Source organism: Aegilops tauschii, chromosome 2 (genome assembly GCF_002575655.3).
Source record: "Aegilops tauschii subsp. strangulata cultivar AL8/78 chromosome 2, Aet v6.0, whole genome shotgun sequence".
Taxonomy (NCBI): domain Eukaryota; kingdom Viridiplantae; phylum Streptophyta; class Magnoliopsida; order Poales; family Poaceae; genus Aegilops; species Aegilops tauschii.
The window spans coordinates 218,699,083-218,714,055 of record NC_053036.3 but is presented as its reverse complement, the minus strand read 5'-3'; the positions used below and the strand labels follow the sequence as shown (position 1 = coordinate 218,714,055).

The window sequence follows — 14,973 nt, the reverse complement described above, 5'->3', positions numbered from 1 at the left end:
AAGAAGCAGCAAAATGTCCACTCCCACGTCGGCTGCCCGAAGCCAAGTGTTTGGGAGATGGAAATTACTGTCTACCCATTACTCGGACAATCCATCGGCCCGATTTCCACTGCTCTAAATAGGGGTAGGTTAGTAACTTCAATTAGACGTGACACGACCGCCTCTGAGCCCATTCCGACACGGTGGGCGTCAAACATGGGCGGCAAAACTCATTTGATTCAAGCTCGTCCGAAAGACCTCTGTTTCTCCCTCCATTCCCCATTCATACACGGTGGGCGGCAAAACAAACTCGACTCGGCCAAAATCGATGTAGGCAAATATTTTCAATATGAGCAGGTTTGTAACTTCACTCAGACGTGACACAACCGCCCTACCTGTCAGCCCCGTTCATACACCGTGGGCGCCAACCATGGGCGCCAACCACCCTCTCCTCGCCCGAAATCGCTCTGGGCAAATATTGGCGAGATGCGAGATTACCGTCCTATCCCCAATCGACGAGACGTCCAAATTTTAAACGGGGGCTAAGTTCATAACTTTCCCATATTTCAGACAGGCGCGTCACAAAAACATGGTTCCCCGTACCTCTCCCTCCATTTTCCCATTCATACACCGTCCGTGCTAGAACACCCCATCCCCACACCAGCCTCCGTCCGCCACCCCATCCATCGCCGCCGTCCTCCACCACATCCATCGCCACCGTCCTCCACCATGCCGGAGCGCCTACCAAGACCGCGTCGTCCACTGCTAGAGATGGACGTTTCTCATCCACGGCGACGGACCAATAGCCTTGCATCGCGTCCTCTCGCTTCATCGGCGCCGTCGTCCTCTTTGCCGGGGCCGCTCACACGACCTTCTCTTCCACCGCAACGGGACTTATCCCCCGATGCACCCGTCTACCGTCGCAGATCTGCTTCAACGCCACCGACAGCCATCGCACCCCCAATGCCTACACGGCGCCGCAAGAGAGGTGGTACTTCATATCTCCTCAACTTTTTGATCTCAACCAGAAAATAGATCTTAACTTGGTTACTCTACTTTCTTTTCAGCTCTTAGAATTTAGTTCTTAGTTCGAAGCAAACAATGGATGCTAAATATCATTTCTCCGGTTTGCAGCTTCAAATCTGCCATGGCACAGCCATAATACGGTTTAATTGATCATGCTTAGGGTTTAATTGATCATGTTGGTTCCGTGGTGGTTTCTTTAACAGAAATCGGAGGGGAAACCCTCTTTTGCTAAAAAAATATGCTTAGACTTTCCCCCTTTTATGATCACTATACGATCAGAATACGTGCTTCGTGTCATAATAACACTGCTCCACCCATCAAGCTAAACAAGCTTAGTTGTTCAAATACGAAATTGATATTATTAAAACTGAGTTGTTTAATTGGTCAGCTAAATGTTCCTAAATTAGTTTCGAAAATGCATGTTCGCCGCTCGGGTGTGTATCTCTACAGGGTGCCCACGGTGGGCCGGCCTACCCTGGGATTTTGGGTCGTCCCAGGCCCCGATTCCCCTCTGTTCTGCTGCGCGCTTCCGATCTCTACTCGCCCCCAGCCGTCTGCCTCGCCGGCGACTTGCCGTCCCCGGACGGCATGACTCTAGGAGGAGACGCCGGACTAACAGGAAGCCAGGAGCCGCTCGCCCAACAGCGTCACCGCTGCCCGGGCGCGCCGCCGTGCCTACCTTCCCAGTCCGTTCAGGGCTCAGGCGTGCAGCACCCACCAAGCCAACCCGATTTATCCTGAGATACGTCCTCAACACTCAGCAGCCACTCCTCATCACCCATTTTCTAATTGATTCATTACTCATTAGGAAGGACTGTCATTAGGGTTTGTTGTGTGCTCAGTGCTACCTACACTTAATGGTTCAGATGTATTTCGGTAATCTTTAGTACCTCTAAAGTTCACAGCGTTTTCAAAATTCCGGCCCTCGGAACAGAAACTAGTCATTTTGGATTGTTGGTCGTAGTGACATTGACCCAGATTACTACAGCAAGCCAGGTTTGTTGACAATTTTACTTGTCTTTCTTACTCATTCGATATAATATCCAATTATTCACGTCGATTAGTTGCAAACAATAAGTGCTAGACAAACTTCTTCATTCAGATTTTGGACGGTCTCTTACTGCGGTTACAATTATGCATACTTGTCCTAGTAAGCTCACAAGTAAATGATTGATTCAATACATCTATGCTTGCCTTGTCATATTTGTTGTCAATATTCTTTTAGGGTGGACCACCCTGTTTCTAAATACTGGAACCGTAGACATGAGTGAATAGTATTTCTCTATGTGATCTCTTCCATCATGTGTGGGTAACGAACACTGCATTGTATAGAAAGAAAGTGTCATTTCCAGCTTTTACATAGGTTTCGATCTTTTACATAGAATACAATCTGCCTACTTGCTTTGTGTCGCACTACCAACACTCCACCCTTGAAGCTAAACATTACGCCACTCATAATTGCTTAGTTTATTTGTTCAAATACGAATTTCATATGATTCTAATGTTCCTACTTCAGTTTTGAAATGTGTGCCTGCCTGTTATAGAGACATAAGGGGTTTGTATTTCTGTGTGTGGTCTGGTCAGCACGGTTGGGGAGGTGAACTTTGCATATGCAGGGGTTTATAGGGAGACACTCTCCGAGTTGAATCCGCAATGCATTCCATAGATAATCTGACTACTTTTTATGTTTTCATGAATCTCAGATTCTGAACAGCATCATAATGATTATGAGCTTGTGCGCATGAAAAGAATAAAGCAGAACAATGCCATGGCTGTCAAACTTGGCATTAAGGGACTGAAATCAAGTCTGGATGCAATGCGATGCAAACGCTCTCCACCTACAGATCCATGATCAGAATATGATCCTAACAGTGATTCTGAGCTAGAGGGAGACCTAAGTTAATGTAGCTCCCTAGTAGAGGACTCAGAGGAAGATGCCCTATCTTATTCACCCATGAAGGTACTTGCTCTAACTTTCCAAGGTTACATTGCTCGCACATATCTTGCAACTGATGCTTTGCATTGCTTCTACTTTGTTGAACTGCCATTAGCTTAGTTTACACATCGTGTATGTGAATACGCCCTGCCTATCCATTTCCAGTACATATTCCATCTGTCATCATACCATATTTATCCATTCAAATGATGTTCTTGTGTATCAGACGTTCAAAACGAAGAGGGCGATTGCTGATCGTGGAAGGAGCACAAGCAAAGTATTTGGAAAAGGTAGTGGCACCTGATAAATCAAATAGCCCATTAGGTGTACTTGTAATATCACCTGACCCACAAAATACCCCAACTCTAGCAGACTCTAGCCTTACTACACTGGCCATTTCTGATGCCCCAACTCAGCAGACCCCAACTGCAGCAAATAGTATGAATATGCCAGTTGACATAGCACCAGTTGTACGACGCAAAACCCCCATTCCAGCAAAGAGTACACCAAATCCAGTTGCCAAATCCCTTTTCGAACCAGAGAGAGCCCCAATTGCAGCAAATAGGACCCCTGTTCCATTTCTTCCCAGTTTAGAAGACGAAGCTTATGTTGTTGTCAGGAACTTTGTGCGCATCTTTCCTTCATGGAAAGATTATACCGCAGACACAGAACAATTTCCAGTCTTCCTCCGCAACTTACGCGTAAGTAATGTACTAATGTTATTCATGGACATTACTGCATATGTTTCTGCTGACAGAAGACACAAGATTTCATTCTTTTAAATAGGCGAGGAGCAAACTGGATTGTGATGACGAGCAAGGGTTGGTTGCGCTTTTCAAGCACTCGTTGATGAAGTATCGTTCCTACCTGAGGCAAGAGCACTTCGATGGCAAGCCTCTGAACGAAATTTCTGTAAAGTCTCCGGTGCTACATTTATCCGACGGTGACTGGAATAATCTTGTTACACATTGGTCTCGGCTGCAGCGTAAGGTACTTTCTATGATATCACATCACAATTTGAACTACATTTCTGCATTTGCCTTAATGTCTCACTTGTACGAAAACTGTTAGCAGAAGAACATTCGTTCTCAAGGGACCACAGAATCTCGCAACTATACTGCACACTGCATTGCTCTTGTGAGTACCTCTTGCCCTGTATGACCATACTTACTTTCATAGTTGTTTGATTATGTAGCATCACTGCACATGTTAGCCTCGTAATCGTCCATTTGGTGGACATTATAAGATCCGTATGGACTCTTACATAAATTTAGAATCAACCCAATGCTTTTGAAGAGGTTTAGCTCTGCAGTCCTCTTGTAAGGACTGAACGTGGTCTATCACTGTACTTAAAACAGCTACTCCCTCCGTCCCATAATATAAGAACGTTTTGTACAGTACACCAGTGTTCAAAACACTCTTGTATTATGGGAAGAGGGATTGGTTCATTTTGTAGCATTCTGCATCTTATCTCCCTCGCCCACCATTTACTAAAAAAGATCAGATCTATATTTAATCTTACCAACAAGTAGAATACACAGACAATGCCAGTGCAGAAGTGTAGCCCATTGCTCTTGTCAGTACATTTTGTCCTGTAACGCTTGTACTTCCAGGGATTGGTAGTTGATTATGTAGCATCAATCTGCATCTTATCTTCATTATCCTCTATCCCTTCCAGTATTATCATATCTATAATTACTCTCTACAAAATGTAGAGTACAGGCAATGCTTATGAAGAAGATTCTGTGCTGAAATTCTTGAGTTATCCTTCCCTTGACATGGAGAAGGGCATTATAAAGCCGGTGTTAACTATTAATGTAAGTCAGTCCTTCTAAAGCCTTTATCCTCAACTGCTGTTTAATTTGCTCATACTCCCTATCGTTTACTGCTGTTTAGTTTGCTGTTTCTACCGAAATGCATGTTCGTAAGAACCGTAAGTTCTAAGTTTTACTTTAAAACCAAATTCCTTATTCATACCATGCACATTACTTAATACTCCCTATATGTATGCTTGTTTTTGTGGATCTATAATCCAGTGTGTGGTGAAGCAGCCCACGTTTGCACCTTGTCATCTCCTGTTTTATCTTACTGATTTGGCTGATGATATGAACAACATGCCATGCACATTATCCAAAATAGATACAATGATTTTCTTTGCCCTTCATCTATGCTTGTTATGTTGACATGGTAATCCAGTAGTGTGGTGAAGCTCCCCGCATTATGAACAATGCCAAATTATGCTATTGATATTTTGAACTTACTATTTATTTTCTAATTTGAAATTGGATAGAATTGACAGAACAGTTATCATCTTTGTTTATACACGTGCAAAACCTGTCATCTCTCTGCTTTGTTTCAGGGTGATATGCCTGATGGCATGCACAAGTCTGCTGAAGGCTGTGAGACAAACCCAGCATATATTGCAGCAAAGAAGGCAAAACATCTTGAAGATAGCGAGACAACCCCAAAGTCTTGTCTTGATGCAGTGTTCAAGTTACTTGAGACTAACAGTCAGACAAGCTCACAGAATTCGTTGTCTGAATTAGTTCGACTTCTTCAGTCCCAAGTTCTAGCAGAAAGGCATTCTGCAACTCAACTTCGACTTGAAGTCCTATCTCTAAGAAAGATTGTGGAGAACACCAATGAGAACCTCATCGCTAAACAGCTACACCTGGAAGCTATGACCGACATGCTAGGCCGATCTCACAGCCTTGCTCAGCAGCTTGCGCAGCAGTTCCCCCGCAAGGCTAACCTTTCTTGAACTGTCTTGGAAGTGGTCTCGGTTCAGTATTATTTTGTTACGCTGCAATGGTGCCCAGTTTTTGTAATCTGCTTCTTCGTTGCGCTTTATGATCACTGGTGGCGAACTTCGATGCCCAGTGGATGTAATATACCATAAATCCTTTATTGTATAGTGTAGGTTTATTCTTAGTTACTATGCCGTAATTTCTTTATTGTATAGAGTAGGTTTGTTCTTAATTCCTACTAGTTACTGCCATCATTCGCTATCTGAAAAAAAATCAGATGTAGTCGACCGGACCGAAACATTTGACTCTAACGGGCCAGGTTTTTAGCGGGCCACAATTGGGCCGGCCTGCGTCTTTCTTGGGCCCGAATGATTGGGGCCTTCACACATTGCGCCAGGCCCAAACTTACACCGGCCTATATTTTAGTTGGGCCTTTTGTCGACCCAGCGCTTAGTTTGGCCCAGGTAGTGTTGGGCCATTAACAGGCTGAATATTGTACTGGCCTGTTACGGCCGAGATGAAAGCACGGGCCTTTAGCAGGCCAAAATGCATGTTGGGCCTCAATTTTCACTAGTCGTCGACGGGCCTTCAGCAGGCCGAAATGTAGACCAGTCCATTTTGGGCCCAGTTAGCTCACGGGCCGTTACCAGGCCGAAACATATCTCGGGCCTTAGTTGGCCCACTGATATCATGGGCCTTTAAGAGGCCGAAAGCTTAGCACAGGCATCAACGGGCCGAATTACGCGATAGGCCTTTAACAGGCCCAAAGTCACATTGGGCTTAACTGTTGCCACCTTTAGCACGGGCCGTTAGTGGGCCCGATGTCCCGTCGGACCATATATGGCCCATGGGCAGCACGGGCCATTCCCAGGCCGAAAGTCACACCAGGCTGAAATGGGCCCATGTCTACATCAGGCCTCTAACAGGCCGAAAGTCACTAGGCTGTAGTTGGGCCCAAATATTCGGCGAACAATTAACGGGCCAGATCTGGCTTCGGGCCGCAAATGGGCCCAACTATTGGGCGAACAATTAACGGGCCAGATCTGGCTTTAGGCCGTAAATGGGCCCAAATATTGGGCAAACAATTAACGGGCCAGATCTGGCTTCGGGCCGTAAATGGGCCTTTATTAAGCAGGCTGTTATTGGGCTGGCCCACTAGTACCTGATTAAGTTCTACGGTTCTTTGACTGGGCCGGCCTTTTTAACCTATATGGGCCTCTGTTGGGCCCAGCCACGTGTCGACGTATCATAGGCATGTCTCCTCCAATGGACGGGCGACATCTGGCCCACTGACGAGCTGACAGGTGTTCCCTTCGGCCAATCAGAATTTTACACGTGGAAATTTCCCATTGGTCAGGGCTGTTAACGAGTTATCGGATCCAAAATCCGACCCGATAGCTTAACGGCGTTCTGTTACGGTGGATGCCACGTGTCGGTCACCCTTGACGAAAGCACTTCTGTGACGCGCGATTTATCGTCATGGAAGTGGACACTTCCGTGATGATAATTTTGGTAATGTCATGGAACACTTCTATGACAGCACAGGTATGACTATTGATTATGTCATAAATTTGTCATGGATGTACATGCATGACAAAAAACGCGACCTACTGTGACAAACACGTATCATCACGGAAGTGTTTTTTTTTGTAGTGGTGGGTGGTGGGTGGGACGTAAGTTTCCCGATCGTCGACTTTAAGTCCGACCTGATCATAGACCGAGGTCTTGCCGTCCAAGATGGACATGGCTTGGATACGGTCAAGCATCTCATTAAGGTGCGAAAGCTCTTCCGGATTTATTACTAAGTTATAGGCAGGGCTGACTCCAAGTGTGCCCGCCTGGTAACTCGACATGTCTTCGGCGCGAAGGGGATCCGGGAGTGATTCCGGATTCTGCGCCGAGGTCAGGTCCAACCCTGACATGATTCCCGAAGTGGGGGCCGGACATCCAGGCTAGAGATCAGAAGGGTGTCGGCCGAGGTGGCCACGTCGGGGGCCTTTAACGGTGCCGCGTCGGAGATCGGTTCTGGGGTCAAGCCCCCGGCACTACGTAGGTTCTCGATTCGGCCGATGGCCCATCCCGACAGGATGAGCTCACCACGGGAATCCGTGGTGTACTCGAGGCCGCCAAAAGTCCCGATCTGACCTGGGGCGTAGTTCTCAACCGAGGCCAGAAGATCGGTCGATTCGGCGCAAAAGACCATGCTGCCGAACACAAAAAGTTGGCCAGAGGCGAAAGCGCTCCCGAGGCAGTGGGAGAAGTTGATCTGCAGGTGAGCCATCAATCCTTCTGGTGATCTCACAGCTCTCAATGAAAGCACCAATATCGGTGTCAAAACCGGCAGACCTTAGGGTAGGGGGTCCCAAGCTGTGGATCGAGGGTAACAGGAATGAAGGAGACGATGTTTACCCAGGTTCGGGCCCTCTCGATGGAGGTAAAGCCCTACGTCATGCTCTTGTTTATATTGATGAAGATGTATCTAGTACATACTTGATTTACCTCGAGATGGTAATGTGTGGTCTAACTCTAGGGCTAGGTGAATGATTTTGTATTGATGTCCCCTCTACGGGCTAAACCCTATGGCTTATATACATGCCAGGAAGGGTATCTAGGGTTACAAGGTCGGTAGCTATGAGCTAGGCAGCGGCACAGATCTTGGAGTATACGTCAAGTCTTCGGGGGAGGCAGTCTTGAACACGCCTCCTACATGCGGCTTCCGGAGTCCATCTTGATCATGAATGGCGGCTTGCCGGCCCAACCCGAAGAGAGTGGGTCGGCTGGGTTAGTACCCGGCACTATCACTCATCAATTTCGTTGGAGCATGTCAGGATTTCTCGTCCATGTTTATCGGACCGCTGGTCTTTCTCACAACATCCTGATCCTTGTATAGCGCACATTCCCCGTTTTTACTATATACGACCTCATATACAAGCAGGACTAATTTTTTAGATTAACGGCTCGTGTCCACTATGGTGTGATATGTTAATCTTGTCAAAAAGATCTCACCGAGAATAGCTTCAATGAAATATCAACGAGTAATCTTCTCTTAAAAGACGACTTCTACATTGTTTCTCATACAAGGGCTTTTGAGACATCTTACATTATTTTTAAGATCACTATTACACAACCGAACCTAATTAAGTGCCAGAGCACTTATTAATGCCGCAACATGTATGACTTTCATTCTCCTTCATGCTTTGATTGGCTGGATACTATGAACCAAAATTAGATATAATTTAATGTGATATAACCGATATTTGCCCATTTTCAAAGCAAAAGGGCATACAAGCTGAAAATTTTAGATTTTTGAAAAAATGAGAAAGGAAAAGTACTACTAGCATGTCATGTTGTTTAAGCCAGTGGTACAAAAACTGATAACATCAAATGTCTTGTGTGTCGGATGCATCTGAATATCGAGATGAGAACGGATTGACATTGTGATTCGGTGTTTCTCCTTTTTTTTTTACTGAATAATTATTTTCAGCTTTTGAGTCACAATGTACGGGAACCAGCTGGTAGACATGGGCCCCGTCGTGTGAGGCGCGCCGACCAACCTGTTCCTCATATGGTACGGCCGGTGGGAGGCCCCGGCTGTGCTCCGCGACTTTCTCGCCTCCCTCTCCGCTCCGGCGCCGTTCCCCGCCGTCTCCGACTGGTGGGCCCGCACGTCGCGGCTCTACACGGACCAATCCGGCGCCAATGTCACCGCCACATTCGCCATCGCCGGGGAGCACTCCGACGCCGTGTACTCCCACGGCGCCTCCCTGAAGCGGATCAACATGCAGTCCATCATCCGCACCGCCGTGGTCGCGTACCCGGACCCTCTGCCGCTCGACCCGTACAACGGCGTGTACCTGGTGCTCTCCTCACCGGACGTGCAGGTGGAGGAGTTCTGCCGCGCCATGTGCGGCTTCCACTATTTCACCTTCGCGTCCGTGGTCGGGGTCACCGTACCGTACGCGTGGGTCGGGAACAGCGGCTCGCAGTGCCCAGGGAGGTGTGCGTATCCGTTCGCCGCGCCGGAGTACGGCGCCAGCGGGCAGGGGGTGCTGCGGCCGCCGAACGGCGACCCCGGGGTGGACGGGATGGTGATCGTGCTGGGGCACGAGCTTGCGGAGCTGGCCACCAACCCGCTGGTGAACGCGTGGTACGCCGGTGACACGCCAACGGCGCCCACGGAGATCGCCGACCTCTGTCTCGGGGTCTACGGCGACGGCGGTGGAGCAGGCGGGTTCGTCGGGAATGTCTCCCACGCAGCCGACGGCAGCTCCTACAACGTGAACTGCGTCAACGGCCGGCGGTTCCTTCCTGGTGCAGTGGCTCTGGAACCCCGTCCTCGGCGCGTGCTACGGACCCAACTCCAGCAACTGAAGCCGCTCTTCTCTTCCCCGGATCCGTGGCTTCTCTCAGTTGATGCCATTGCGCTGGATGGCGTTGCAGAGGCAGATGGCAAGTCCATGGATGGATGGGTACGGCATGGCATGATAACCAGATACTGAATGTCTGAAATGTCATTCAGACTCGATCTGTTCCTTATTTGTTGGCCCAGGGTTTGCGATAGGTTTATGGATTTTGATAGATTTGTATCTGTCAAGGACAAGATGAATTTTTTTGCAGGAAGAAAACAAATTAGGATGCGTTTGTAACATATTTTCAGTTCAGCATAAATATGATCAAGTTAGAGTAATGTACTGTCAGGACGTACATTTAGTTTCCAAGTTCATACTTTCGTCGTTGCTCATACAGACTGACAAAGTGTTTCTTGCTTTTGACTTTCCTTTCATCATCGAAATCTCTGCATCTTGGTCTCCGTTTCTCGGTTTGTGGTGAACTTTTAGTGGGGGTGATGATTCTTGTTTTTCGGTACTCCCTCCCTTCCTAAATCTTGTTTCTCGGTACTCCCTCCCTTCCTAAATAGTTAAGTCTTTTTTAGAGATTCCATTATAAACTACTTCCTTCGTTTCAAAATAGATGGCTTAACTTTGTACTCCCTCCATTTCTTTATACAAGGCCACAAACTCATATTACAGGTATCTTTTTTTTGAAGGTACGCCAATGGTGTATCTTAGCTTTATAGAAGGAAGAAAAATATGTACAAAAGATTACACATCGCTAGCTAGGAGTCACAAACCGACCCTAACCAAGCCTCCACACCACTCCCTAGCTCTACTCGACTACTCTATGATCGGTTGTCCTCCGAAAGCTCCTGCTTTGGCCCAAGTCCTCACCTCATCAAAGATAGAGTCCACCATATTTCACTCGTTCTTGATTATGCCCGTGCCGGAGACCCTCGCATTCCTTTGCTTCCATATCGTCCAACAGATTAGCATCACGAGGGTGTCAAAGCCTTTCCGAGACAGCTTATCTATTCGCTTTCTCGTATCCATCCACCACCGCACCAATCTTGAGTCATTTGTTGGGCAAAGGTCGGCCGTCAAACCCATCCTAGTAGTGCAGCGGAACTGTAACGCCCTGACACCGACGCTCCAGTCGCCTTCCATGTTTTGCGTGTCAGCTGTGTTAATTATTTGTTTGTTGTATTCATCATCGCATCATGTGCATTGCATCCGCATTTGTTTTCAAAACATGCATCCGTTCATAGTGCCGCTTCTCCTTCATCTCGGTGTCCTTTCTCAGATCGACCGGGTTTTGCTTCCCTCTTGTCTGGCCGCATAACCTCTCCGCACAACCCACACTCTTTGCTGCCTTGTCCAAAAACTTCCCCGAACCGCACGGTCATGACCAGTGGGTCCGGAACAATCCCGAGTTATCCTAAACATCATCCGTTCTTTGTTTAGACCACCCAAAGTCGTCCGATAAAAATCTAGGGGCTAATCCCCTCTCATATTAGCCACCTACTATATATAGTGGGCAGCCCCTAACCAAATCAGACCAAACCCTAAATTTTAGGGAGATGTCCCATCCATCCTTTCTCTGCCGCCGCCACCCCGTGTCTCATCTTCCACATCGGGATCCCCTCACTCAATCTCCCTCGATCCCCTCGCCCAGCCAAGCCATCGAGCGCCTCCTCCTCCCTGTTCGATCCAGAGGAGTGGAGCTCCTCCGCGCCCACGCCTCCTCGCAACCTTCTTCCTCCAAGGCCGCCCCTCCTCGCATCGATTTGGAGCCCGATGCCCTCTGCGCCTCGTTCCCTCCTCCTGTGGCTCGATCCGGGATGGATCGGAAGCAGCACCGACCAGGACCAGGCCGTCCCCGCGCCGCACCCTGCCTCTCCTTCTCTTTTCCTTCTTCCCCTGGTTCTTCTCTCTCCCTCACCCCGCGGTCTCTCTCTCTTTCTTCAGGGAGAACAGGAGCATGCCCCGCCATGGCCGCCTCGTCCCTGAGCAAGCTCGTCGGCGTCCTTCGTCGTCCTGCGCCTAGCACCGCAACGGATCCGGAGAACGCCCTCCGCCTCGCCAAGTCCAGCGCCAAGTTGCACCCCCTGCGTCCTGCGGCTCTACCGCCCCGTCAAGTTCCCGGCGCCGCCGCCACCGCGCGCTTCCTCTGCATCGATCGGGGAGGACGAGATGCACGTTTCCATCGCCATCGCAGCTGCCCTTGTTGATCCACGCGCCAAGCCTCCATGTCGCCGGAGCCCTGTGCAGCTGCGCCGCTGTCTGTCTGCACCTCCTCTGCTTCGTGAGCCGCGCCGTTTGACCGCCAGCTTCAACCCCTCGTCGCCACCGCTTCGCCGGATGCCTCGTCATCGGTGAGCACCCCAGCAGTGCTGCCCTGTTCCCCTTCTTTCTTCTCCCCCGTCCTCTACCTTTTCCCCTCGCTCTCCAAGCTCTCTGAACACTCTGTCTTTTCTTCAGTTAACAGCAGCCTGCCTCGACTCCTCGTTCGTGGATCCCGTTCGCCCTCGCTCCGTTCCCGCGGGATCCGGCGTGATCCGGCCGGAAAAGGGCCCTCGTCCGCGACCGCGCCAAGTCCCGCGAGGTGTCGCCCGTGCCCGTTGACAGCGTCGCCAGCCACGTCCCCGCGCCCGCAAACCTCTGCTTCGCCTGCTCGGTCCGGCCAAGCGAGCGCCTCGCCCGCGTTGACCCCGTCGTCGACCGCGCCTGTCACAGCCTCGTCAAGGCCCAGCCGCATGCCACGCCGGCCTGCTGCTTCGTCCTCCACCAAACGGGCCAAGCCCATGGTGAGCATCAGATCCAACGCCCCCCCCCCCCGTGCACTGTTGGGCCAGCAGTTTCGGCCCATATTTGTTTTTTTCCTGCTGCGAATTTGTCTAATTTCCAGAGAACGCTGTACTGCAGAAAAGTCCCTCTAGATCATGCATTTAATAACTCACAAATGGTGCATCAGTTTAAAATGATTTTAAATATGAAAAATGCTTAGAATTTTATCTAGTTTCATAATATGTGACTTTCATCCATGTTTAAAATGTTTAAATGTGCGGTTTGAATTAATTTGCATAATGCCATGTTAAAATGATTTATTTCATAACTAAATAACCGTAGCTCCATTTTAAATAAACTTTATATGAAAATGGGGTAGAAAAATGGATAGATTAACTTGGTGTACTTTATTTTCCTGTTTAACAACATTAAAATATAGTTTTGGGCAGAACAGTACCATAACCAAAATATGCACATGGGGATTTTCCGGAATTATTGTTTGTTGTTCCGGCCTCATTTAAACTTGCCTAGATAGGTAGTTTTCATATGCTTCACCTCTTGCCATGTTTAAAAACATTTAATATTGTTGTGTACCTTAACGAGAGCGAACTAAATAACTCGAATGTGGTGTTTCGTCTATATGCAACTCATTGCATATTGAGCTCCACTTAATTTGTAGTGTTGTTTGTTGCATTTGCCATGCCATGAATCATTAAACCGGACATGCATCATACTTGATTGTGCATCATGCCATGTTTCTGTGATGGTTGTTTACCATGTTGTTTGCTTCTTTCCGGTTTGCTTCTCTCGTTAGCTTCGGTTTCGTTCCAGAGTTGTGAGGATTCGTTCGACTATGTCCGTTTGTCTTCTTCATGGACTCGTTCTTCTTCCTTGCGGGATCTCAGGCAAGATGACCATACCCTCGAAATCACTTCTATCTTTGCTTGCTAGTTGTTCGTTCTATTGCTATGCTGCGCTACCTACCACTTGCTATATCACGCCTCCCATATTGCCATGTCAAGCCTCTAACCATCTTTTCCTAGCAAACCGTTGTTTGGCTAAGTTACCGCTTTTGCTCAGCCCTTCTTATAGCGTTGCTATTTGGAGTTGAAGATGAAGTTTGTTCCATGTTGGAACATGGATATGTTGGGATATCACAATATCTCTTATTTAATTAATGCATCTATATACTTGGTAAAGGGTGGAAGGCTCGGCCTTATGCCTGGTGCTTTGTTCCACTCTTGCCGCCCTAGTTTCCGTCATACCGGTGTTATGTTCTTTGATTTTGTGTTCCTTACGCGGTTGGGTGATTTATGGGACCCCCTTGACAGTTCGCTTTGAATAAAACTCCTCCAGCAAGGCCCAACCTTGGTTTTACCATTTGCCTACCTAAGCCTTTTTCCCTTGGGTTCTGCAGACTCAAGGGTCATCTTTATTTACCCCCCGGGCCAGTGCTCCTTCGAGTGCTGGTCCAGACCGAGCGATGTCCCGCGCCCCCTAGGCAACCAGGGTCTATGCCAACCCGACGTCTTGCTCATCCGGTGTGCCCTGAGAACGAGATATGTGCAGCTCCTATCGGGATTTGTCAGCACATCGGGCGGCTTTGCTGGTCTTGTTTTACCATTGTCGAAATGTCTTGTAAACCGGGATTCTGAGACTGATCGGGTCTTCCCGGGAGAAGGAATATCCTTCGTTGACCGTGAGAGCTTATAATGGGCTAAGTTGGGACACCCCTGCAGGGTATAAACTTTCGAGAGCCGTGCCTGCGGTTATGTGGCAGATGGGAATTTGTTGATGTCCGGTTGTAGAGAACTTGACACTTGACTTAATTAAAATGCATCAACCGTCTGTGTAGCCGTGATGGTCTCTTTTCGGCGGAGTCCGGGAAGTGAACACGGCTTGTGGGTTATGTTTGACGTAAGTAGGAGTTCAGGATCACTTCTTGATCATTACTAGTTGACGACCGTTCGGTTGCTCCTCTTCTCGCTCTTATTTACGTATGTTAGCCACCATATATGCTTAGTGCTTGCTGCAGCTCCACCTCACTACCCCTTTCCTACCCTTAAGCTTAAATAGTCTTGATCTCGCGGGTGTGAGATTGCTGAGTCCTCGTGACTCACGGATACTTCCAAAACAGTTGCAGGTGCCGACCATACCAGTGCAG

General features: G+C 48.4%; 1 protein-coding gene across 1 annotated transcript in view; it reads left to right on the top strand.

The window, feature by feature from the left end:
- Nucleotides 1-10,375, top strand: part of LOC109778093 (uncharacterized) — an 89,828-nt gene extending 79,453 nt beyond the window's left edge. The window contains exon 3 of the mRNA XM_040400193.2: nt 9,229-10,375. Within this exon, the coding sequence (XP_040256127.1) occupies nt 9,229-10,187 (959 nt within the window). The 3' untranslated portion in view covers nt 10,188-10,375. The remainder of the gene's footprint in view (nt 1-9,228) is intronic.
- The last annotated feature ends 4,598 nt before the right edge of the window (nt 10,376-14,973 follow it).